This window comes from Triplophysa rosa, linkage group LG21 (genome assembly GCF_024868665.1).
Source record: "Triplophysa rosa linkage group LG21, Trosa_1v2, whole genome shotgun sequence".
NCBI classification, from domain to species: Eukaryota; Metazoa; Chordata; class Actinopteri; order Cypriniformes; family Nemacheilidae; genus Triplophysa; species Triplophysa rosa.
Window position 1 is genome coordinate 10,262,414 of NC_079910.1, and position 24,329 is coordinate 10,286,742.

General features: G+C 41.2%; 1 protein-coding gene across 5 annotated transcripts in view; it reads right to left on the reverse strand.

Annotated features, from left to right (window-relative positions):
• rerea (arginine-glutamic acid dipeptide (RE) repeats a) overlaps positions 1 to 24,329 on the reverse strand; it is a 152,342-nt gene that overhangs the window by 79,010 nt on the left and 49,003 nt on the right. For 4 of the 5 annotated variants that reach the window (XM_057363528.1, XM_057363526.1, XM_057363529.1 and 1 more), the window contains one exon: positions 1,184 to 1,649. In XM_057363528.1, the coding sequence (XP_057219511.1) occupies positions 1,184 to 1,505 (322 nt within the window). In that variant the 5' untranslated portion in view covers positions 1,506 to 1,649. Of the gene's footprint in view, positions 1 to 1,183; positions 1,650 to 19,269; positions 19,285 to 24,329 lie in introns of those variants that run through there. The other variant, XM_057363527.1, reaches the window with a different exon arrangement.

Genomic DNA, 24,329 nt, shown 5'->3' on the forward strand with positions numbered 1-24,329 from the left:
GTTAACCACCTGGCGTCGTCCCCACATGCACACACACGCGTACGTGCAATTCGACTATAGGCAAGACGTGACAATTCTGATTCGACTATGTAAATCCTTAGTCGAAGACACCCCTAGACAGCAGTATCAAATTTTCCTCCGCAGGTCAAGCTACAAACTTCACTTAAAACAATATTTATTCATACAGTCACGCAGACTTCATAATAGGGGTGGGTAGAATGACCAAAAATCTATTTCACGGAATGATTCATTTTATTTCACGGTAACGATATATTTCAAGGTAACAATCTCCTATTATAATTCTATATCTTAAACCTCATTTTTCTTAGATTGATTTAGTTAATTTATTTATTACAGTTCATTTAAATGCTCGCCATAGTTAAAATGTAGGCAAGTTATGAAAATGTACTAAAGATATCAAATTAAGTTCTGATAATCAGATTCATTATTTATTTATATTTATCTTCTGGCTATATCATATGTATAGGCTACAATAGGAAGATAGACAACATGTATAACAATGAAGTATGAATTCATGCACAAACAATGAGAGTACAGTAGACTAGTGTTATAAACTGGTGTTCATGGGGTCTGTACTGTAGGTCTTCGTCGCTCTTCACTCTCTATCAGATGCGCACTTTTAGTGTTGCGACTCTTTGTCTTTAGGTTTGTTTATTCTCGTGCTTGTCTTTGCACTGCGAGTCTCTGGGGACTCCACACGCATCTCCCAAAACGGGAGGTAGCAGCGCATCACTTTAAAAGCGCTCACGAGGCGAGCATCATCGCGCGTTTCAACGCAAGTTTCACCTTGGCTCGCCTAAAGTTAAACTTTATTAAAACTATTAACAGCTTTACAAAGCAACCTGACTTCTGAAATACGTAAGAATGAGCTTTTTTTTATGCATGCGCAGATCCCTGCACCTGGAGCGGATCACGAAACTACAGACTGAAAGAAGGTGAAAAGAATTTTTGATTTTTTCATTTGTTATGGGTGAATTCATATCATCATAGCTTCCAGAGCGCAGAGTTAACCACACCTACTTATTTACATTCAACAAAATCTCTTACGGTTGATAACTGCATTTTCTGTCATTCCACCCAGGCCTACTTCATAATACGTTATGAACAGCGAGACAAAAACGAAGCATAGCACAATTGTAAGAATTTTACAAACTAAACTTACCGCCAGGTCTGTAAACAATGTCATCCTCCGTAATGAAGGAAGTGATCTCCCCGTTCTCCATTCGCTCATAACGCGACTTCTTTTTAGGCAACTTCTTCTTGCCTTTCTTACTGGCCTCTTCAGCGTTAGCGCCCCCAGGCGTCTCGTTGTCGTCGTCCTCGCTGTGTTCGCTCTCTGCATAGTTCTTAGCCCCGCCCTCCAGCGTGCAGCTGCGCCGGGGCCGTGAGCTCTCGCTCTCTCTCATTTTGTCCCGCTTATCGCGGTCTCTGTCCCGATCGCGGTCGCGCTCCCTCTCCTTGTCCTTCTCTTTATCGGCAGTCATGATTCGCCACGTGCCTTCTTCTGTCCTCTCACGGCTGGGCCTCCGTGAAAGGTAGACTGTGAGCCTGGGCTTCAGTCTTCTGAATTTACCAATCAAATCCAGGGAAAATTTGGCCACACCAACAACCCCAGTGTTTCGGGAGAGCTGAAGGGAGAAAATGGAAATGACAAGTGTTAGACGGGTAATCGTAATAACCTAAACAATGAAAAATATCTGACTATGCAAATACACAATCATAAATTTGGGGCGGGACTAATTGTTGAACCAATGAAAAAATGAGTTCTGGTGATGCAGATATTACACTTCATCTCTAATGCCATCCTAGAAAGACACTCTTGATGTTTAATGCTAGTTTCAAGCCATGAGAGATATTTGAAAGAAGGGCCTGTTGATATACACGCAATCAGATGAATCAATCACAGCCAGCGAGCAGCGCTGTGACGCCACACGCCAAAAGGAACATCAATCGGCAGTCTTCTCCGCAGCAGTGGCGTGTGTGCTCGGGAGAGCTCTGAGCACAGCTATATCAAAAGAGCACTAACTCCAAGCCGCCTGCTCTATTCCCCAGCTCATTTCTGCCTGGCGATGAAAAGCGCCACTGTGTTTCCCCACACAGTGACCTAAACAGGATTCCCCACTGCATTATCAAATAGGCTCAGCTGCACGTTTTACAGGGTATTAGGTTTATACAAACCCTCGCACGACTACCCATTTCAAGCCATCGAGAATTTCTCTCCTGCACAATGCAAGGCTTTTCCTGTGAAGATCCCTCAGGGCTAGAGCGTTTGACAGTTGTGTATGCTGGTCAGGCTAACCACAGCCTGGCCAGAGGCGGCTCTACCTCAGCTAGCGCAGCCATCAGCCGTGGAAATCAGAGCAGACAGGCATGGAGAAGCAAACCTGGCAACAAACTCTGCTCTGGATCAAATCTTGTTTTTACAATGCTTTCACAATGCTCACCGCTACCCTCTTAAGTCAACGTTCATGAAAATAAAGATCGATCTTCTAAAGCAAAATAACAAAATGAGGCGTCTAACATGGAAGCGTGAAATGGCTGTGTAACAACAGAGGGCTCTGCACTTGAAAGGTTTCGCACCGCATCCCCCTCTTCAGATAAACCGGAAAGTAAAGATTGCAGCCTCTGGTGCAGCTAAACCTGACAATTGTGAGAAAGAGCTACGGTGAGTGAATTTGGAAATGCGGGGAGCCTGCGGGAGGAGAGCAGCGGGACAGAATTGGGCTGTTTGTCGGTGTAAAAGGTGTGTTTATGGAGCAGGTATCAAAATGTAGAGAAATGGCTTATCACAGGCACGCAGCGTCGATGGCGGCCTGTCATCTTGAAAGCCGATGTCGACTGACATGGGAGCTGCTCTCTCCTCGTCAACCTCGACGCTCATGCTACAGGCTTATTAGAGAGCTCTGCTGCCACGTCACGGCTCGAATAATCACCTCATCATGAGATACCGCGCTAACCGTTAAAGGTCCAATCTTTAATATTTTGGAGGCTCTATGGACAGAAATGCAATATAATATGCATAACTATGTCTTCAGAGGTGTTTAAAGACCTTACAAAATAAGGCTTTGTGTTTTTATTACCTTAGAATGAGCTATTTCTATCTACATACACCACGGGTCCCTTACATGGAATTCGCCATGTTTCTACAGTAGCCTTAAACGGACAAACGGCTCAGAGCGCGTTTCGTAAATACGCAGTCTCCTCCGGCAAAGAAGCGAAAACGTGACAACATCTTAGTCCTGTGGCAGCCACCGTAGTACTTCGAAAGGGTGGGGTGGAGATAGCAGTTGGTTGCAAATCGCAATAAGCATAAGTATATAAGCATAAGTATATAAGCATATGCATAAGTTGCATTGAGGCAATAGTAGCAACACAATAGTGTTGGGCGATATTCAATATAATCAGATCGTTCTATCACCAGCCTGTGGATCGCCGATACGCGATAGTATCGAGGGGCGGGGCAATTACGCATTTATCTATGACAAGCTGGATTTGTGGACAAAAACAGAAGCTTATGTGTCTAGAAAATGCTCATGTGTGACTGCAATTAGCATTCTATCAGAGTTTAAGGTCAGTGCAGTTGGCAACATTGTTACTTACCACCGCAACCTTTTAAACAAGAGAAAGTAAACTATTGCTATAACTCAATATCATTCATCCAAATGCGTCATTGATGCCCGCGTGCGCTGTTATTACTTGATTGGCAAACGTGAACAACTCGTGCGGTGGTTTTAAACCCTCACACGCATAGCAATTCCTGCAAGGAAAACCCCAAGTTTATCACATCACAAGGAAAACCCCGAGTTTTAGCACATCACAAGTTTACACTGCGTTCCAAATTATTATGCAAATTGGATTTAAGTGTCGTAAACATTTAATTTTATATTGTTCAATTAAACTTATGGATGGTATTGTGTCTCAGTGCTCTTTGGATCACTGAAATCAATCTCAGACACCTGTGATAAGTAGTTTGCCAGGTGAGCCCAATTAAAGGAAAACTACTTAAGAAGGACGTTCCACATTATTAAGCAGGCCACAGGTTTCAAGCAATATGGGAAAGAAAAAGGATCTGTCTGCTGCCGAAAAGCGTCAAATAGTGCAATGTCTTGGACAAGGTATGAAAACATTAGATATTTCACGAAAACTTAAGCGAGATCATCGTACTGTGAAGAGATTTGTGGCTGATTCAGAGCACAGAAGGGTTCGTGCAGATAAAGGCAGAATGAGGAAGGTTTCTTCCAGACAAATTCATCAGATTAAGAGAGCAGCTGCAAAAATGCCATTGCAAAGCAGCAAACAGGTATTTGAAGCTGCTGGTGCCTCGGGAGTCCCGAAAACCTCAAGGTGTAGGATCCTCCAGATGCTTGCAGTTGTGCATAAACCTACTATTCGGCCACCCCTAACCAATGCTCACAAGCAGAAATGGTTGCAGTGGGCCCACACATACATGAAGACTAATTTTCAAACAGTCTTGTTTACTGATGAGTGCCGTGCAACCCTGGATGGTCCAGATGGATGGAGTAGTGGATGGTTGGTGGATGGCCACCATGTCCCAACAAGGCTGCGACGTCAGCAAGGAGGTGGCGGAGTCATGTTTTGGGCTGGAATCATGGGGAGACAGCTGGTGGGCCCCTTTAGGGTCCCTGAAGGTGTGAAAATGAACTCTGCAAGGTATGTAGAGTTTCTGACTGAGCACTTTCTTCCATGGTACAAAAAGAAGAACCATGCCTTCCGTAGCAAAATCATCTTCATGCATGACAATGCACCATCTCATGCTGCAAAGAATACCTCTGTGTCATTGTCTGCTATGGGCATAAAAGGAGAGAAACTCATGGTGTGGCCACCATCCTCCCCTGACCTCAACCCTATTGAGAACCTTTGGAGCATCCTCAAGCGAAAGATCTATGATGGTGGGAGGCAGTTAGCATCAAAACAGCAGCTCTGGGAGGCTATTCTGACATCCTGCAAAGAAATTCAATCAGAAACTATCCAAAAACTCACAAGTTCAATGGATGCAAGAATTGTGAAGGTGATATCAAAGAAGGGGTCCTATGTTAACACGTAACTTGCCCTGTTAGGATGTTTTTGATTGAAATAGCTTTTGATTTCAGTAAATATGACCTCCTAATGCTGCAAATTCAACAAATGACCATTTTCAGTTTTTTACAACCTATGAAATGTTTTCAAACTCTGTTGTGCATAATAATTTGGAACAGTGCATTTTGAGTTTTTCATTTTTTAAATAAATACTGTTGTCAGTGGGAGGTTTGTTCAATAAAATTCCAAATGTACCCTAACTGTTGATTACTTGAAAATTATACTGACTGTCATTTGCATCGACAAATTAGGAAAACCAGAGAAAGATATCATTTGCATAATAATTTGGAACGCAGTGTATCGTGCACTGAAAACTGAAAGCCCGCACATTATAAACTCTCTATGGCGCGAGGAAAAGCCCGAGCCGCGCGCATCACAAGTTTATCGTGCACTGAAAACTCAAAGCCCGCACAATATAAACTCTCTCTGGCGCGAGGAAAAGCCTAAGCCGCGCGCATCACAAGCTCTCTCGTGCACTGAAAACTCAAAACCCGCACATTATAAACTCTCTCTGGCGCGAGGAAAAGCCTAAGCCGCGTGCGTCATTGCAAACTCTCTTGCATGAAGAAATGCGCAATGCGCGTTTGTAATATTGATTTGCAACATATATTGGCAAACAGCCAACTATCGTCTAGGGAATCAGCAATCGCCGATAGGTCTGAGGATCGTCGATACACGATAGTATCATCTATCGGAACAACCCTACAACACAACTAACTGAAATTCGTTACTGTGACACCACTAATGCATGGGTGCGATAAATTGCTTGCGTTTATTTTCATTTGTAAGCTGCTCTGAATAAAAGCATCTAATAAATAATTTAAATGTTAATGTACACACTAGTCTTGAAGAAAAATTGCAAATAGCAGTAGGGGAGGGTGTGGGGGATTGATATTTTACATCACAACAATGTATTAATATACTCACAGCATATAAATAAAATTGGAATGTAAATTCAGTGTCATAAAATTGCAGAAGTCCAATAAAGGATGAGAGAAAAATAAAATGTAAGGGATTTCAATACATCACGGTTTAAATAAGTAAACTCTAAAAAGAAAAGGAAAATGTTATATTACACCCTGCAGGCACCCACAACTAGGGTAGTATCATTAGTCAGAGCAGAGACTACTCAAGATATTTCTGCCAAAACAAAATAATAAAGCAAAAAAATATAACTAAATAAACAATACAATACAATACAAAAATAATCTGAATTAGCATGCTTTAAACAAACAAATCAGGCTAAATCACCATAAATTAACATTCCTCATTAAAAAAACAAAACAATTCTTTACATACAGTATAGCAACATAACTTAACTATCATGACAACCCTACTGCCTACATGAGACAAGCATTCCACAGTCACACGACACATAATAAATAACTTGCTACTGCAGCAAGGTCAGCAATCCACACCTTTTGAAGACACCTGCAAAGAGCATCTCATTTATACCAACAGGAGAATAACCAAGCAAACAGCAACAGACAAACAGCTCCATGTTCTCCACTGCAGGGCGGTTCATAGCACCGACCAGCGAAAATGCAGCAGCTCATGTGGCTTCTGAATGGTGACCGGGACCAATTAAGCAGTGGCAAGTTCTCCTCTCAACAGTACCCACAGATGAATAACACGCTGTGGGGCAGGTGAGGCTTGAAGCCATTACACATCAATCACCAGAGCAGGACCTTTTGAAAGATACCAGCTGTCTTAATGGAAAAGGGAGGGAGAAAAAGGCAGGGAGGGAGAGAAATCAGCCATTTGTGAAAGCTGGTTTTTAAAAAAAGAAGCTTCAGGGGTCTCGGCCAACAGCACCTATTTTACCATTTCCATTACAGCAATGAAGTCAAGGGGTGTGAGCCAGAAGGTTTTAAATAAAAATACATTTCTCCTTCAGCGGGCGGATAAATTAGACCTCCTCACCCCTCCAACCACACAGTTGCTCTCCCACTATTAACACATCACCTCACAATGGGCACGCAGCAGGACTCTATTACAAAACACACTCCTTTTTCAACATTATTCTTTCATGCTCCATGTTTTATTCATCCTAAATCACTCTCCTATTACGCCAATAGGACGACGCATTCATCTCTGTGATTTGAGGCGAAAGCCAATGAAAGGACTTGCAAACACAAACACAAACGCCATTTAACGAAGCGAAACCGCCAGGTGATTCATTCTGGAGATAGTTTTTGAAACGCTAAGTCAGCGATGAACGAGTAGACAATAGAGAGATCTTTCTAATCGAGGAGAAAAAAGCACACAGGAAGTACTACAATATATGTACATTTTATAGAGATCCCAGATGCGATGAATTAGTTTTCATTATGAAACTGTAGAAATTTGCCTGCTGAGGATTACCAGAGGCTTTACGAAAGGACGGAAACTTGTGAAATAAGTGTCTGATATGATTGTTTTCTGCGAGGGAGATTAGCCTCAGAATATATCAAACAAAACATTATCTGCAATATGAGCAACTCAAATCTTATCCAACAGAGGTACTCTGAAAACAGCTTTGCTGAAATCAATCTATTCTGCTACGGCGCGAAGCTCGATAAATAAATAAATGAAACGACAGACTTCTGAAGCAGAGGTCCAACACAACAGAAACAACAAAAAAACATCAGTAGCGGAGAGTAATCAAAACAGATTTCTGCTACTGCTGCTGATGAAAGCGCCACACAGACTGAGCCAACACTAAATTGTGTCGAATTAGAACTTGGAGCAGTTCAACTGCAAAAGTTTTACATGATGAAACATCACAATCGCGTATAAATCCCTACTGTAAACACTGATTCACAACATCATTTGTCCGATTGTACATGTTGATAATGAAATCATTGCACTGAATAAATCACACCCTACTCTAAAACATAATAGCCACTACTGACTATTTCCAACAATTACCGAGTGCTTCTCAATAAATGACTACCCACAGCAACTGTTTTTATCGAGTTCTAAATTGCATTCATACGCTGATGGATCTTTAAGCATTTCCACCAATGTCTGATCCATTAAGTGAAATAAAGTAAGAAAAAGCGATCAAAAAATAGGCCTAATTCTCAAGCAGACTCATTTCTGTCTAGCTCACATTATGCACATGCTAATATCCATGCGTTCTGTTCTGGTACCGAAGCCTTGCATTAGTAGATGATCAAGCCAATGTTCCTCACTTCTTTTAAGCTCTTTTAACAATTACATCTGGAGTTCCAGATTGTCACTGACAAACTTAACAATTTAAAACTTTAAATCAAGAACTCTTTTATAGGAGGAACAAAGTACATTTCCAAAACGAAATAAATGTATGGCACCAGAAAGCCTAGAACAGATGCATCTGGAATGATTATTCTGTATAAATAAATATTCCCATTTTAGCAGAATGAGATTCGATTTGTTGTTTTGGTTTCTGCTTATTTACCTGTTAGACGATTAGAGCCTCAGCAAGTGCAAATCATAAACATTTGTAAAATACTTGAAACGAGTCTTTGTTTTACTTCATAAACAAAACTTTAAAAAACAAACAAACCCCAGAGACATCATATGAGAGCAATATTGTTCTCATTTAAGTGCTGCATATGTTTCAGATGGAAAACAGAATATACTCTCATGTGCATATTATCCAATAAACATGGCACTTTAATCCATCATCAAATATGAATCATACTCGCTAAATAAATTCAGCGCACCTCCATATAATAAGCTGGTAACCACATTGTAAGTTGTGCTAGCTACAATGGTACTTGTATAACATGAAGTACCATGCAAATACTATGGTACATATGAAGAGTTTGGTTCCAAAACTCTGTTTTACAAAATGTTCAAAAATCATGTTTTTTAAGCCATTATAACTAAAAAAAATGCAGCTAACTAACACAAAAACATAACATAATAAAAAAACATGATTTTTGAAAAAAAAATAAACACTTCTCATTTTGGAACCAAACTTTTCATATAAACCAGATAGGGCTGTCTTCAAAATATCGATACGGCGATACATCGTCATGAGCTCCTGACGATGCGCGCATCGATACATCTGCCTCCGTATCGATTCTGTAGCACTTTTGAAATTAGCAAATTATAATGCATAAATATTGTGTAACAATAATTAATGGTGTAAAGGATCTGATCGGAGTTTATCCGTGTTCCGTACGGTTCGTGTGACCCGCACGCGGATTAACTGCAACGTTTCACCATCATAAAAAGGTTGAAAGGTTAAGAGCGCGCTCTCTTACCTTCTCCCTGCATCCGTGAGGAGTAGTATCTGACTGCAATATCGGAGGCTGCACTCTCAGGACCGCATTTCTGGGGACGCATTTCTAGGACCCTGCGACAATGGAAGTGACGAGTCGAGTGCATTTCCAGAATGGACGAGTGGGAGTGTCAAATTTGAATTAATTTTATTAGTTCAACATTAAAAACATTTAACATTTTATTGGAAAGTTAATGTAACCGAAGTGAGTTGCTAAATAGTCTTGAATGCAATACATAGCCAAAATATAAGGTTCTAATGCTGTAAAACGAGTTGTAAGTATATTCGTTCAGCGAAACTGTAGCACGACTGGCAAGCGTATGTTGATTTTGTGATTATGGGACAATTATTAATTCTAGACCTAGCCAGCACAATAAACTGTAGCACTCTTCGTTGTGAAACCTTGTTAATTACTCATTGTTTTTCCATTTTAGGTAATTTAAATTAATCTTAATGTTTTAATTGTCTCGTGCTCACAGTCAACTTGTTAATCCCACGATGCATGTCTCTTCATTTTGACACTGTTTCTATAATATTGATTGTTAAATTTGACATCATAATAATTGACTGTTAAAATACCATGTGCTAGATTTTGTAATGTACTGTGTAGTCTATTCAAGGACATAGCTCAGTGCAGGCAGTAGTATGACAAAAGATGAATAAATAAATTGGTCAAGTACTAGGTTTCGGCCTAATTTAAGTCTATTTATTTATATTGTTTTTGTGTGTGTTTGTGTTCAACTGTTCAGTTGCGATTTTAAATAAACACAATCTTAAATCTGCGCCCATCACTCTGTACTTGAAATGTGGTTGATCTAGTGACTAAAAAGGGAAAACCATGATTTCTTGTTTATTTATTTTTTTACTTAATATATTATGCTAGTTAGTCACAATAATTACTCAACATTCAGCTGTTAGCAATAAGGTTTAATTGCATGAAATATAGTATTTGTGTGTAATAAACCTTTTAAAAACTAAGTAATTAGAATTGGGTGGATACACTGTCTTAGTTGCACTTTTTCGGTCCTCAAAAACCAGGGTCCTTGGTATTAGGGTTCTCTCCTAACTCCGATTCGGTAGGTGGCGCCCTAAAAACCAATTAGGGTCCTAGAAGTGCGGCCCCAGAAGTGCGGTCCTGAGAGTGCAGCCTCCGATATTGCAGTCGGATAATATTGTCCGTGAGCGCAGTATACATGAAAGTGCATTCTCGTATCAATCACGGAAACGGTTGCGTTAGGCAAAGTTTAAAGTTAGTGTCGTGTAGGCGCTAATTCAACACACATGACGCAGCAATGCTTTTGCCTTATCCACTATAAAACTATTGAATGTTATTAAAATCAATGAAACTCCCTCCGCTGGAGGGATGTAGTGACGCGCTGCTCGCTCATAATACAGTAACGCATTTGAAAAAGACGTGAAAGAGCCACAGTACATGTGCATGTACTAGAAAGTGAAGAGCAAAAACCTGCTTAAATCTTACAGCACCTGTCACGTTTATAATATATCTAGAAATCCGTCATATATTTCAATTCAACATTTCTTTTTTAATTAAATCTATTTACACTGACTGGACGTTTATGCATATATTCATATTTTTGTTATACATATTGTCTATTTGTAAAACACATGCATACATATAGGGGTGTAACGATACTTCAAATTACGATATTTCGCGATGCAAAAATGTTACGATGCGCATCGTAGAGAGATGGAGATATTTTACGATATGTTTAATTCTATTTGTTCAACGGTCAAGACGCTACCTACTCTGCGCCAGCGCATCACGTGTGCTTATCTCACATATGCGGTAGAGAGAGAAGTCTCTGTGAGAAGGGGAAGCACAAGACACAATCTGTGTCTCCAAGTGCTTTACAAAGCGTCATATTGTCCTTCACAATCGCCGTTAAAACAAAGCAAACTTGAAGCGCGACTGCAGGCGAGTCACTCCGAAACTCATTACAAAGGCAGCACAAACGTTTCTAAATGCCAATGTTAATTTATCCGCTAACTTGAGCTGCTGCATAACGTGATATGCAACAAAGTAAGCCAAAAGAAACCAGCGTTGTTCCGATCAGAGAAGCGATGAAGTGAGTCGTACTGTATATTAAAAGATCGAATGACATGCTAAAAAACAAGTGTGTGATCTGCACGATTGAAGAATGTGTCTTTTTGAAAGATTTTTCTCATTCATTACTGTCTCAAGCAAAGACAGCGCAGCTTCAAAGAGACACGAGCCAATAGCGCTTGAGCGTGAGCTCTGTCAGAGTGTGTCATTGGTTGAATGTACTGAATGAACACGCCCTTCACGAGAGTCAATTGAGTCAAAATGAGACTGAATGAACTGCTACATGTCGTTCATGGTCTAATATTCTCTGTGTTACAACAATGCATATCCAGTAGTTACTCAACTTTTCTGAAAAATAAAGGTAATGACCTGGTTTCATTTAATTCCAAGGTAGACATGTGCCCGGTTAACCGGGGTTACCACTAAATCCTGCTGAAACCGAGCTGGCTGCGAAATGCAAAATATTGATTATTTTAATGAAGCGTAGCTTGTCCGTGAAGCACGTCTCTGGGATCAGTAGGAAATGCTGCTCGATCTAAAAGCAGAGCGAGTTTAAGTCGCTTATGCATTTAAAAAAGCAACACCCGTCAAACATGATCATTATAAATATACTTTATTATCATGAAAATACCTGAGGAGGCTTGAGGATCAGTGATGAAAACATGTCCTTTGGCATTTCCTAGAACTACTTGTGTTATGGTCTTCTTCTGCAGTGCGTATTTGGAGTTTCTGCACGAGAGCGCCCTCTGGCTTTCAGATGCAGCAGCATTTTACCGTACTACACTCACAAATTGTGCATAAATCACGTGATATATATTTTCGGTTAACCGGGCATATGTCTATTCCAAGGTAAAGTAAATTATGTCGAAACAGTTAAATCTTTGTATGGAATATTTAATTACACCAATTAAATTAATTAATCCAGATAGATTTTAGTAGACTAATATAATGTAGATTTCGTCGACTAAAAATAGACTAAAACTATGATAAATTGGGATGACTAAAATTTTAGTCAAAAGACTATGACTAAAACTAAATCAAAATTTGCTGTCAAAATTGAATCAAAATCTTAATTCTAATTTCAGTTGAGCCTTAAAATGTTAAAATTCTTTATTAAGTTGTATGTGCAACAAAATATTTTGAAAATAAATGTTATTTGAAATTTTTATTTTGTTCAAAATATCGAGATGTGTATCGTATCGTGAACCCAGCACCGTGATATGTACCGAATCGTGAGCTGAGTGTATCGTTACACCCCTACATACATATGATGTAGCCTAGAAACCCTGTTTTAGAAACAAGGGTCTATAAAGACTTGATCTTTTGCAACTTTATACTCATTCTCAAAACTACTTTATGCATTGATTTGTCAGATTAACTGATAGGTAGTTATGAATGGCAATTTTCTGCAAGTATATTTTGCTCTAAATCTTTCATATGAGAAATGTAATAAAAAATTGACCCGTATCGGGATACATATCATATCGGGGCGTGTATCGTATCGTGAAGTTGCTGGCGATACACAGTCCTAAAACCAGAGTACTAAAATTATTCAGCCGACACCTTTGATGTAATGTGGTGGCACTGCTGTGCCTTGTACAGGTATGCAGAGGTTGATGCGTTATATACAGAAATCAAGGTTGGAGTCAAGGGGCTAATCTAACGCCGGTCGAGTCTGTAAACCCAAGGCTGAAGGCTAAGCTCCAAGCAATCCGAGTATATACACAGTAAGTGGATGTGTATGCGTATGTGTATTCCCACTGCAGTTTTCCCGGAGGGGCCAGCTCCCCATCAGCACTCGTGTCTATTATCAGCATCGGGCCTGAGAGTAACTTCATTTCACACTGGAAGACACAAAAACACTGCAAGCCACACTGAGGACTCTCAGACTAGTTTGTCTGTATGGTGGTGGGGGGCTATTCCAGCACTGTGCTTTTAGGGTTGTGCAGCAAACAAGCACGTCTAAATGCAATATCACCGAGTGGGCACGTGATAAAAACAAGGGTGGAGAACGCTATATCCATGCCATTTCTGCCACATCTAGAAACTATACAGCGATTGATGGTGAATATATGCAATAATCTAATGTTCTAATGTAATAAAAAGGGAATTAAAGTTGGTGAAGGCATTTATAATAAACGTCGTAAAGAAAGTAGTATTTAAGGAGTAAACACAATATTAATTGTTGATCCCCGCACATTCTGCGGCAGATGCTCTCATGGCTCGTCCTCCCCAAGCAAACCGGATCAATAACCAATCAATGGCAGATAAACACACACGTCACATTCTAAATCCATCCTAGATACAGAGGATATTACGTTACGCTTTTCCCACCTCCCCTCATCCACTTTGATTCACAATACAATGACTGTGACGTGAATGCGGCCGTTTACAAAAGCCTATTCACCGTTTCAATGGGTTGAGATTATGTAGCAGCGCCTGTGCATCCCCCTCAATCAAAATACAATCAACATAATGGCTGACGCAGAGGAAGACTGTTAGCATGGTGACGGCTGAAAAACACAGAATAAAAAAATAATTTGATAATGTGTGTAAAAGAATACGTAAAGCAGATTTAAGAGTAGCCAGTTGATCAAAAGCGCAGGGGCGGCTCAGCTTGAGCTGTATTCACAGGGAGGTCTCCGTGACTGTCTGTCAGGGCCAGCGCTTCACCGAGGGTGAGGATGGGAGGGGGATGGGGGGGCAGCTCTGCATCACCCACCTCCCCCCATCATCACATGAAACGCAAGGCCTGGAGGAGAGATCTCTGCTCAGGCTCATTGTTCAGGAGCTCATCTTCTCTCTCTGCGATGTTATTCCGCACACGTCTTTGAGAACATAAGGTTAAAGATGATGAGGCTGCAGCGCCCATGCCATTAGGTCAATGCATCGAACCACTTTCAGACTAAATTATTTTGTTATCTGGTGGCGCTCTCCCTAAGTCTTGGCAAACCGGTGGCAGATGGTCCGGTGAACAAGCAGGGCATTGAAAAACACGCGTAACAGCCCTGCCAAAAGCACCTCCACCCCAGATACCACAGGACGGTATTACCTCTAATTAGGAGCGGCTTTTGTTTCTGGATCAGCCGCCTCTCCTGCGCGTTCTAAAACCGCAAGCCGACTGTCTTTAAGAAGCTCTAGTCTGCTGTGAATAACACCCTTTTTGTTACTCCACCTCTCCATTTCAAGCAACTCGGCTTCAATATAAATATACATTTTAGAGGCCGAACGCGCTCCAGTGCTATTTCCAACGCAGGCCACACAAAACACGCATTCGCTGTTTGTTTACATTCGGCAAGTCTGGAGCAAGCTATGGCACCTACGGTGTTGACTAGTATCAAATCTCAGTCCTCAACATCTTAAAGCACAGACCCATCAGATCGCATCCCTGAATTACCTCTATACCGGAGTAAAAACACGCCACATTGTAAACATGATTTGAGATTGTTTCCGTGCCTTGGAACAGGAGGTAGGAGGGGAAGTGACTGGAGGGTAATGAAAACACTGCTGAAACAAGCAGGATCAGAGCTTCTCTCTCCTCTCCGGACAGCTCATAAAACATGCATTGACTAGAACTGTTACCATTCTCCTGTTTTACTGCACCGTGCATGCTCTCAAGAAGAGAGCGTGCTTATCAACCCGTACACAAACCAGACCCTGGTTTATTTAAAGGCGTCCTGTGACGTAAGAGCACCTGTTTAGAAAAAAGATAAATAAACGGCAGGCACCTAAACAATGGGTTCAGGGTCGTGTTTAAAGCCGTGTACAATGGCAGCCGACAGATTAACTCGTAATGCATTCATGTGTGAAATAGAGACTTTATCCCTCACAGATAGCGTGTGGGGCTTCCAGAAAACGCAGGCCCGACCATTTTTCATCATTTTGTAAAACAACTGTAATATATTAGATTACCGCTCGCAGCCTTTGGTGCGTTCGCACAATGCAGACTCTGAAAATACCCCGGTGTTTTACAACAAAGCACGGTGGGAGGTGGGTGTGGGGAGGGGTAAGGGGGTCTGGCTGCTCATGCAACGTGGCTTTTCTAGCCAAGCGACCACATTTAAAAACAAACCATTTTCCAGAGGCACCGGGTTAAACCGCTTGACTGTGAAAAGTAGTTCATGGAGGTCGTAACCAGCCTGAGAAAATAAAAGCCACAAATTGTCTTATTAAGAGTAAATAAAGCTACTACAAATTGAATTTGGGTTCCTTTCTAAATCAGGAGAATAAAGATTCCGTATCGTGCACTAACCCTCCATTTCTCAAGGGAGCCAACCCCACGCACTGGATTTAACACAAACCATTTTACCATGCTATTATTTAGCAGCACATTCACCGGCCCATAGCATTTTTTGCAATGGCAATGGATGAACCTCTAGGTGCAGGTTTGTGTGCATCCAAGTTAGAATAGCTTGGAAATGCATGGGCAAGCTCATAAACAGAGCGAGCATGTTCAGCACAGAGCCACATTCATCCAAGTGTATACACATGTGTCAATCTAAATGAGTAGTCTATTGACTGCTGAGCAACTGTATTTTCTCTAAACTGCACACCGTGCAGAGCTAATAAAAAGCTTGGCTGAAATGAAATGTGGCCTGACCTTTTCGGATCTTTCTTTTAGCAGCTCCTCTACGTAGATTTCCAGCGCCCCTCGTGTATCATGCTGTTAAATAGGGCCCTTCTCCCCCGCTCAACCTGTGTCCCCTTAAGAGGGAGCGGGCACATTTCAGATGTGCTAATAGCATGACGGAGAACCCAGCGACTGCAGGACAAGCCCACTCTAAATGAAAGACCACAGACGCTGGGTTGCAACGAGCAGACTTTCGATGCAAACTGGAAACCCATTTCTGCTATGAAAAACGAGAGGAAATCCCTTTCAAACTGCTTTGTCGCTTGGCTAATTATTAATAAGTAGCTCCAAAGCCTTACGCGGCAATTTCTGCTCGCATTTCGTCCTGTTATCTCCCAAAAACAAGATCTGATGAAGATTTACAGTCTTTGTTACTAAGAGGAACATCTTAATGAGCCACTCGCTCCACAGAGCCACCGCATCTCTAACCCTGCGTGGCAACAGCAGATCAAAAACTCAATAATGAACGTGGATTCGCTGTAATTAATGTTTGTGAGAATCCAAGCGTTTTGAGAAACACACAAACATCAATGATTCATTTTATATAGAAATAATCTCTGATCAGCATTAGCAAGTGGGTCCAAAAAACAAATTAGATTTGAGCTAAGAGCTCCATTGATCAGCTATCATCTAAACTGGCTATGAAAAGGGGCTGGTAATCCAATCCGCCCGTTCGGAAGTGCCGGGGAGAGTTGCATCTCCACAATGGAAACATTCTGTCCACAATGTAATCCATTGTGTTCATTCAGCTAACAGAGAACGCAGCGTTTTGGAACCCGTTCGATTACACTAAAACGGCCCAAATCACCATGAGTCTAAACAAGGCGAGAGGGAACGCAGGGAGGATCCGTTTTCAGCTTGGCTCAAGAATGAGGCCGGAGCGGCCTGAGGTCCCGAGTCAACGGCTGTGAATAAGAGTCCAGCTCCAATGACATTAGACTGACCCGTAGAAATAGTGAAGCACAACTGTCAAAACTATGCCGCTCTCCAAAATATTCCACACAATTCTATGCGTCAGCTGAAAACTCACATTATGCTAGATTTATTTCATACGGGCGAATATTTAATGGCCGTCCGCAGTTACTTTAGTGGATCCCTGGTGGCTAGTGCTATGCCTGCAAAACAAAAACCTACATAAAGTCAGCTCAGTAAAAACAGATGCCAACAGCCATGTTCATTAGCAACACTATACAAGCCATGTGAGATTATAGAGTGTGAGATTATACATTCACTGCTTAATAATACTCAAGACTGTAGCCTTTGTGCATTAGACAAATGGATCAATATGAAAAAGAATCAATAAGGAAATCGCTCAAAATAGATTGTTTCAATCTAAACAGATATTCAAACAAGCTTGCTTCAGGCTTTAGGACTGTTTATATGAAAGCCGTCATTTGTACAACTTTACCTTTCTGAGAAAGTCAAACATGCATGAGAATCAACAGCACGTACACTAGTAATAACCTTGGGCTGTCTAACCATTCCATTACTTTATGGAACTGTATAGCATATAAATAGCAGATCCATTTCAACCCAGTCTGCCAGGGCTCTATTTCAGCTTCCCCATCATTAAATATTTATCCTTGCAGAGTGGCGGATTGTACAGAGGTGATAAGCATTCAGAAATCAAAATTTTCAAACCCCCTCCCCAACCCACCCATTTCCCATGTCTGTAACCCTCTATTTTCCCCCGACGTGCAACAGAGAGAGGTTTATTCGAACGGATTACCTACAAGTGTTCCTTTAATCGGTGCGAGCCAGTGCCCACATTCCCAGAGGAAATGCTTTCTGCTGGTCTTATCGGAGAGATGATCTTAAATACCAAAGGAATGAAATAACTTTTTTATAAGGAAGACTCCCTGCTTTCTAAAGAAAGTCAGACTGGGGGAATTTACAGTAACAAATTCAACATCTCCAAGCCCCTTTGTACCCATAACACGCCAAATTATGATCTAAACAGCCTGGGCTGAAACAAAATAGGAGATCTGCCCTCGCCAAATAAGGAAAAGATCTTCATTGTGAATCGAACATAAATTTAAGTAGGGCCGCTGCTTGTTGCTGTCGCTGCTTGTGTGAGCGTTTGGCTCGGGTTGAATTTGGCATCTTAGAGCGTATAATGATGAAAAGATTTCATGCCTCAGCCTTGTGGGTGGTTGCTGTTGGGTGCGAATGCATCTCCAGCGGACCCCGCGTGCTTCAAAAGCTCCTCGGGCCGACCTACGGTACTTCACAGGTATTCTTGGAAGGACAACAAAAACATATTTTTAAAGCTCAATGGGGAACGGCCTGCCAGAGGAATGGCAGCTCAAAGCGAACAGGCTGAATTCCAAACGGAGCCTCTATATACCGGCTGGGAACTCTCTACAAAACAAGAAAGATCTTATAAACGTTTACTGAATAGCCAAGATATTCAGCATCAGGCGGCACTTCCTTCTACGCAGAAGACGAAAACAAAACAGACCCACTTTATGAGATTTATTTATAGAGAAATGCTTTTGATATTACATAAAACTTCTTACGTACAAATTTTGTCTGTTCAACGTTTAATCCCGATTAATCGTAACCAGGAGAAATGTTTTTGTTTACATAATGTATGTCAGTGTACTGTGAATTTTTTTGTATTTATTATCACATACATACATATATATATATATATATATATATCACAAATATTCCCTAAATATATATATTAACATAATTTAAATTATATATAAACATATTTTTATAATTTTCTTAAATATACATTATGTATATGGGTTTATAAATACAAAATTAATTAATATTTTATGTTAACACAAACTTTTATATTGAACGCAATTAATTACGATTAATTGTTTGACAGCCCTACACTACATAAATACAAACACACACACACACACACACACACACACACACACACACACACACACACACACACACACACACACACACACACACACACACACACACAGCACACACACACACACACACACACACACACACACACACACACACACACACACACACACACACACACACACACACACACACACACACACACACCTTACAGTTCCCAGAACTGAGCCCTATCTTTAAGCACATAATTAGCTTTTGTGTGCTAAACAATACAAATAACCATTACAATACTGTAAACACTACTGTATTGCTTTGATTGTTCATATTAATTCAGAGAAACGTCTGTAATTCACTATAAAGCAGTCTGACCTGTGTTTTAAATGAACGGCGAGATCATGCTGTGTGTTTAACCCATGCGTCACACAGCTGAGTAACACAAGCCCGACGGCGAACCATAACCTGACCCCGCGGCAGCCATGTTTCCGCATGACCCTGTGGCACTGGCACGCAATACTTCCTTCGAAAAAACACAGAAGCAAAATGTACAGAAATCTGACAAGGCCACTTTGTCAAACAAACAACCAAACAAGTACATATTACACATCACATGAACACAGCCGATTGAGATTTGATAAGAATAAACGAAGAGCTTCCAAATGGATGTCTTCCACACACTAGCCCTGACACAAAGTGGTGATGACAAGTGGGAAAGCAAATATTCAATAGCTCTGCGATGCTTAATGGCGACTGGAGTGGGATTGTGGTGTATTGCAACAATAGAGTATAATTTCCCTCCCGCTCTGATGGAGCCACTTCACTCTGATGAAGAACACGACCATTGAGCCGATTCTATGACCACAGTTTCTGTTTCACCCCCCCAGCTTTTCTCTTTGTCCTCTCAATGACACACCTAACCCCCCCCCTTCACAAACACACAACAGGCTTGTCATTTTCAAATGTTGCCATTCAAGACTCATCGATTTATTGTAATCAAACAAACATGATGCAAAAGGCCAAGATAAACACACGGCTCGCTCGACAAGGGTAAATAAACAGCAAAGGTCTTCGTGCACAAACCTCGCGTTCATTAAAGCGGCGTTAACAGCCGGTTACGGCCGCTGGAGCCGTAGTAGCGAAATCAATTACCTCAGCAAGTATCGATATGTCTCGCAGCCTGTTTACAATTTAATCTCTAACTTGTCAGAGCCATTATTTTCCTAATCACAACGCTGGCTCTTCTGCGCCTTTGTCTCTGGCTCATGTTTAAGGGAACAAAAAGGTCACGGGCTCCAGCGCTCCCCAGGGCACAGCCTGCCATCGCTGTAATTATTCCCGAGCAAGAGATGACAAATGAAGTGGATCAAATCAAAGGTGTCAGTAGCTCTTATGACACCGGCCCAGTCGCGCAGGTTAAAACGGAGGTCAAGCTAAAAGGGAAAACTAGTTAATGCCTCCCCCCGAATAATTACGAGCGGACCTCTTTAAGTGACTGTTTGGTAGGTGATCATAATTCCAGTCTTCTCGCTCTGTCTCGCTATAATAACCTGAAGAAAATCCATACGTGCAAGCAATCGACTGATGGGGTCATTCAACTGCAATAGATAAAAACAATGCAATGATGTGTTTATTACTCAAAGCGCATCACAACGGTTGCAAAAAATATCTTGAAGTGACACAGAAAACAGCGCTGACATTAAACCAGTTATAACATCAACAAGGATATCAGCAAACGCGCCGTTTGTATCCTGGCCAGTAATCATTGAGAAATGGAGGCTGATGTATTATTTACTGGCTAATGTATAATTCAGAGGCAACAGCAGATTTAATGCATAAATAAAGCTGTGATACACTCGCATTAAATGTTTACTCACCAAAATAAGATCTGAAAGTACAAGCATGTCAGCACGGCGCCTTTGAAAGTTTCAAAACTGTCACACGTTTTCTTTCCATCTTAGCGGCTCGTGCTAAATGTGAAAATGGTTTGCAGGTGGCGAGACCCGCAACCCCCTTTGTTCACCTCCGTGAAACATCAGAGATGAGTGTCTAAGAACTCTGATGTCTAAGCACAAGATCTTAATTAGTAGCATGTTTCTCTTAGTCAAACACAAACACTGTGACATAAGGAAGTTCATGTTCCAGTTAAAAGGTTTCTGTTACTCAACTATTTCTTTGATGATCTGTTCACATGAAAATATTTAGCCAAAAACTAAAGTTATTTTGAAAATACATTGCATTCTCAAAACACAGCATGTCACATTTCTGAGGAAAGTTTGCCAAACAAATTATGAATGCAAAACAAGCCGAAAGAATTCTTGTAAAAAGGTTAATTAGGCAGATTCAGAGAACAATCTTTGACGGAAAACATGTCAGCCACAATTCCCTGAAGGCTGCGCTATTGACCCCGGCGCTGAGGTTGGCCTAGTTAAAGAAAAACGTCTGCTGTGAGGTGACTCTTGTTCAGGTTTGTGATGAAATACAGACCGTTTTCTCACAGCAATGTGTAAATTTAAAATACCTTGCGGGGAAAGCGAACGTGACTAACGTAAATATTGATCCTATTTTGCTCTCCCTGTGCAGACTTAAAAAGCATATTTACATATAAAACAGATGCCAAAAAGATGAACAAGTCATCAAATTGACAAATAACTTTGACACCAACTCGCTACACTTTCTACAAGGACAGTTTCACTGCAGATAACACAAGTACCTTTTCTCAAGGGCAAAATAATCATAACGTTGCACAGCAAATTTCCTGCTCATAGATCCCCCATGTGGTTTGAACCTAGAACATCTGGGTTACCTGAACAGAGCTTTAACCTCTGCACCGCCATCCCAGACGTACAGACTGAGTTTCTACACCGATGGAAGTTCTTGAAAGAAAAGAAACTTCCTTGGGCCAAGCAGAGACATCTTAAAGCCATTGTTTTCTTGTCTCAAAGGCACAAAGCTTAGACATCTGAAAAACTGTCATACTCTGCACCGCTGGGACATCATGGCATGCAACTGGCTCTGCTCTCATAAGTTCACACCTCAACCACCCAGACAGCTGCATTCCTTACAATGTTCCAGCCTTGGACCATTGTGGAGGTATGTGTGAGGTTGAGGGACGGTGCCCAAAACATTGTCAAACCCATGCAGGGCACCAAGTTCGGGATGACCTAAACTCATACAGTTCTGCCATTAGTCAATACAGGAAGTCACGTTACATGTTGAGGAAAACCACTGACACAAAAAAACCCAGAACGCTAGATTTAATAAGATCAGTCAACCAAATACGAGCGCATGACTTCAATCATACGTTCTTTCATTAAATATGGTTACGCTTATATCCAACTTAACCTTTTCACTTCTGAATTCATATTGCTCTAGATGAGGGTTTTTTAACAGCCACAAATGTTTCAAGGCACTTACATTTAAATCGTCTGCGTTCACCAACTTCATAAAACTATTTTTACATTAATAGGATGAGAAAAGGTCTAATGTCATTTCTTCTGCCAGCCAAGACTGCACAACAGATTTATTTGATAAGAGATATATCAACAGTGCCATTATTCAACAACAGCCGGCCTAGTTTGTTCAGAACAATGTGTATAGTGTCACAAAAAGATCACCACCTAAAAAAATAAATCACCTGCCTGAGAAGAGGCGATCTAGCTGAAAAGTAATCAGTATCTGCCTTAAAATGAACAATTCTTCTGAAAGAAAATAAACACATGCCTGCATTCTGCATACAGATGACCTATCTTAGCTTCTTGCATCTCTTTAGCTAACAATGCCTATTTCTGTTCTGTTTTAGCAATGTTTGTGTCAATTGACCCTTGCTAACATAGCGTAGCGTGACTGTAATGGAGTAATCTTGATGAACGCTTGTCCACCCACCATTACTAATCACAGAAATTAGATTCTGCATTTTGAGTGTCATATCTATCAGCTTTAAGCTGGATAAAGTAAAAAAAGATTACATTTATAAAGCACAAATGAGCAAAAACTTAAGCAATTTAAAAACTGTCTGACAAAATTGGAAGTAGTTCTGAGCGAGAAGCGCTCCACCACAAAAAATCTTAAAAATGGGCTGGGTTGTTTTCTCCATCGGAGTCTCAATGACAAGAACTGAGTAAATACAAGGAGGGGTGTGCAGGCAGAAAAACATAAAGACTCCATCTGACATCCCTAACAGAGCAGGAAAACAGTGGGGCCTGTGGGACCCCAACCTCACTTTATGACCATGTGCTGAATTAACAGGTCCAGATGTCCCCTCTCACTTAACATGTGCGAGACATCTCGAGCAAGGGCTCAGCTGCTTTAGGGCTTATTAAAAAAATATCCGTTTCAATTATACCCATTAACTTCTCTCACTCCTCGCGTTTACATTTATTTGACATCAACAAGCCTCCTTTCCGCCATGATATATGTTTAACGCATAAATGAGCCGATTCGGTCCTGGAGGTATGCTAACTGCTAAAGGTTGATCGGGTTAAACTCATCATGGAAAGAAAGAGAAACAAATAAGTCACAGGGAATGTTGCTGAAACACGGTATCGTGTACCCGTGAAGCCTGAGGAATGAGTCGAACAAAGACGAGCCTATTACCAGACCGATATCAATCTGCCGCTAGTACTTGCTGCTGCAGAAGCATTCAGACGACTCAGCTGCTTGGGCTGTTTATAGTTTGACAGTGTCAGGTCTCTTTGTCACCAGGGCTATGAGCAGGCGCCTGTGGTTACTGTATCTATTATCAAGGGGAAAGTGCCAACACATTCTTGTAAACAAAGGAGAGTCTACCTGCAAGAAACAAAGCCCAACCTGAAAATGCTGGGGGCGACCAATCGTAAGGATCGTTCTGGACTATCTTCCAGAAACACATTTAAATGAATAGGCTTTTAGTCAATCAAGCCGTTACCAACGCAACTCGGATAAAGGTTTACTGAGGTTTTGACTGTGATAACCACAGCATTCTGACAACACAATAAGGCAACAGGAAGCTCAAACATGACATTAATCACCTCTGCCCTTTCTCCAATTCATGAAGCATAACATTACTCTGCCCTGCCTCACACAACTGAGCTTATAGATGCGACACCATTAGAGAGGAGATGTGCAGCGTAATACCAGCCAGTTCCATCATGCGAGCAGATTAAATAACATGCCTGCCCAAGCCCTGTCAAACATTCAGCATGCGCCGCGCATCAACTGATCCGCGACAACACATTCTGTGAAAAAACCCCTCCGTCAGCCCCGCCACACGGTCTTTGATCCAGCTATCAGCCGTTTGATGCTTTTAGAGGTGGGGGGATCACGCACAGGCAAATCAATGTGCAGAATGCTCAAGATACACTCAAAATTGTATCTCTGCTCTTAAAAAAATTAAAAACACAACCCAAGATCATTCGATTCAATTAACACCAAATCTGCATTTTGTCTTGTGCGCG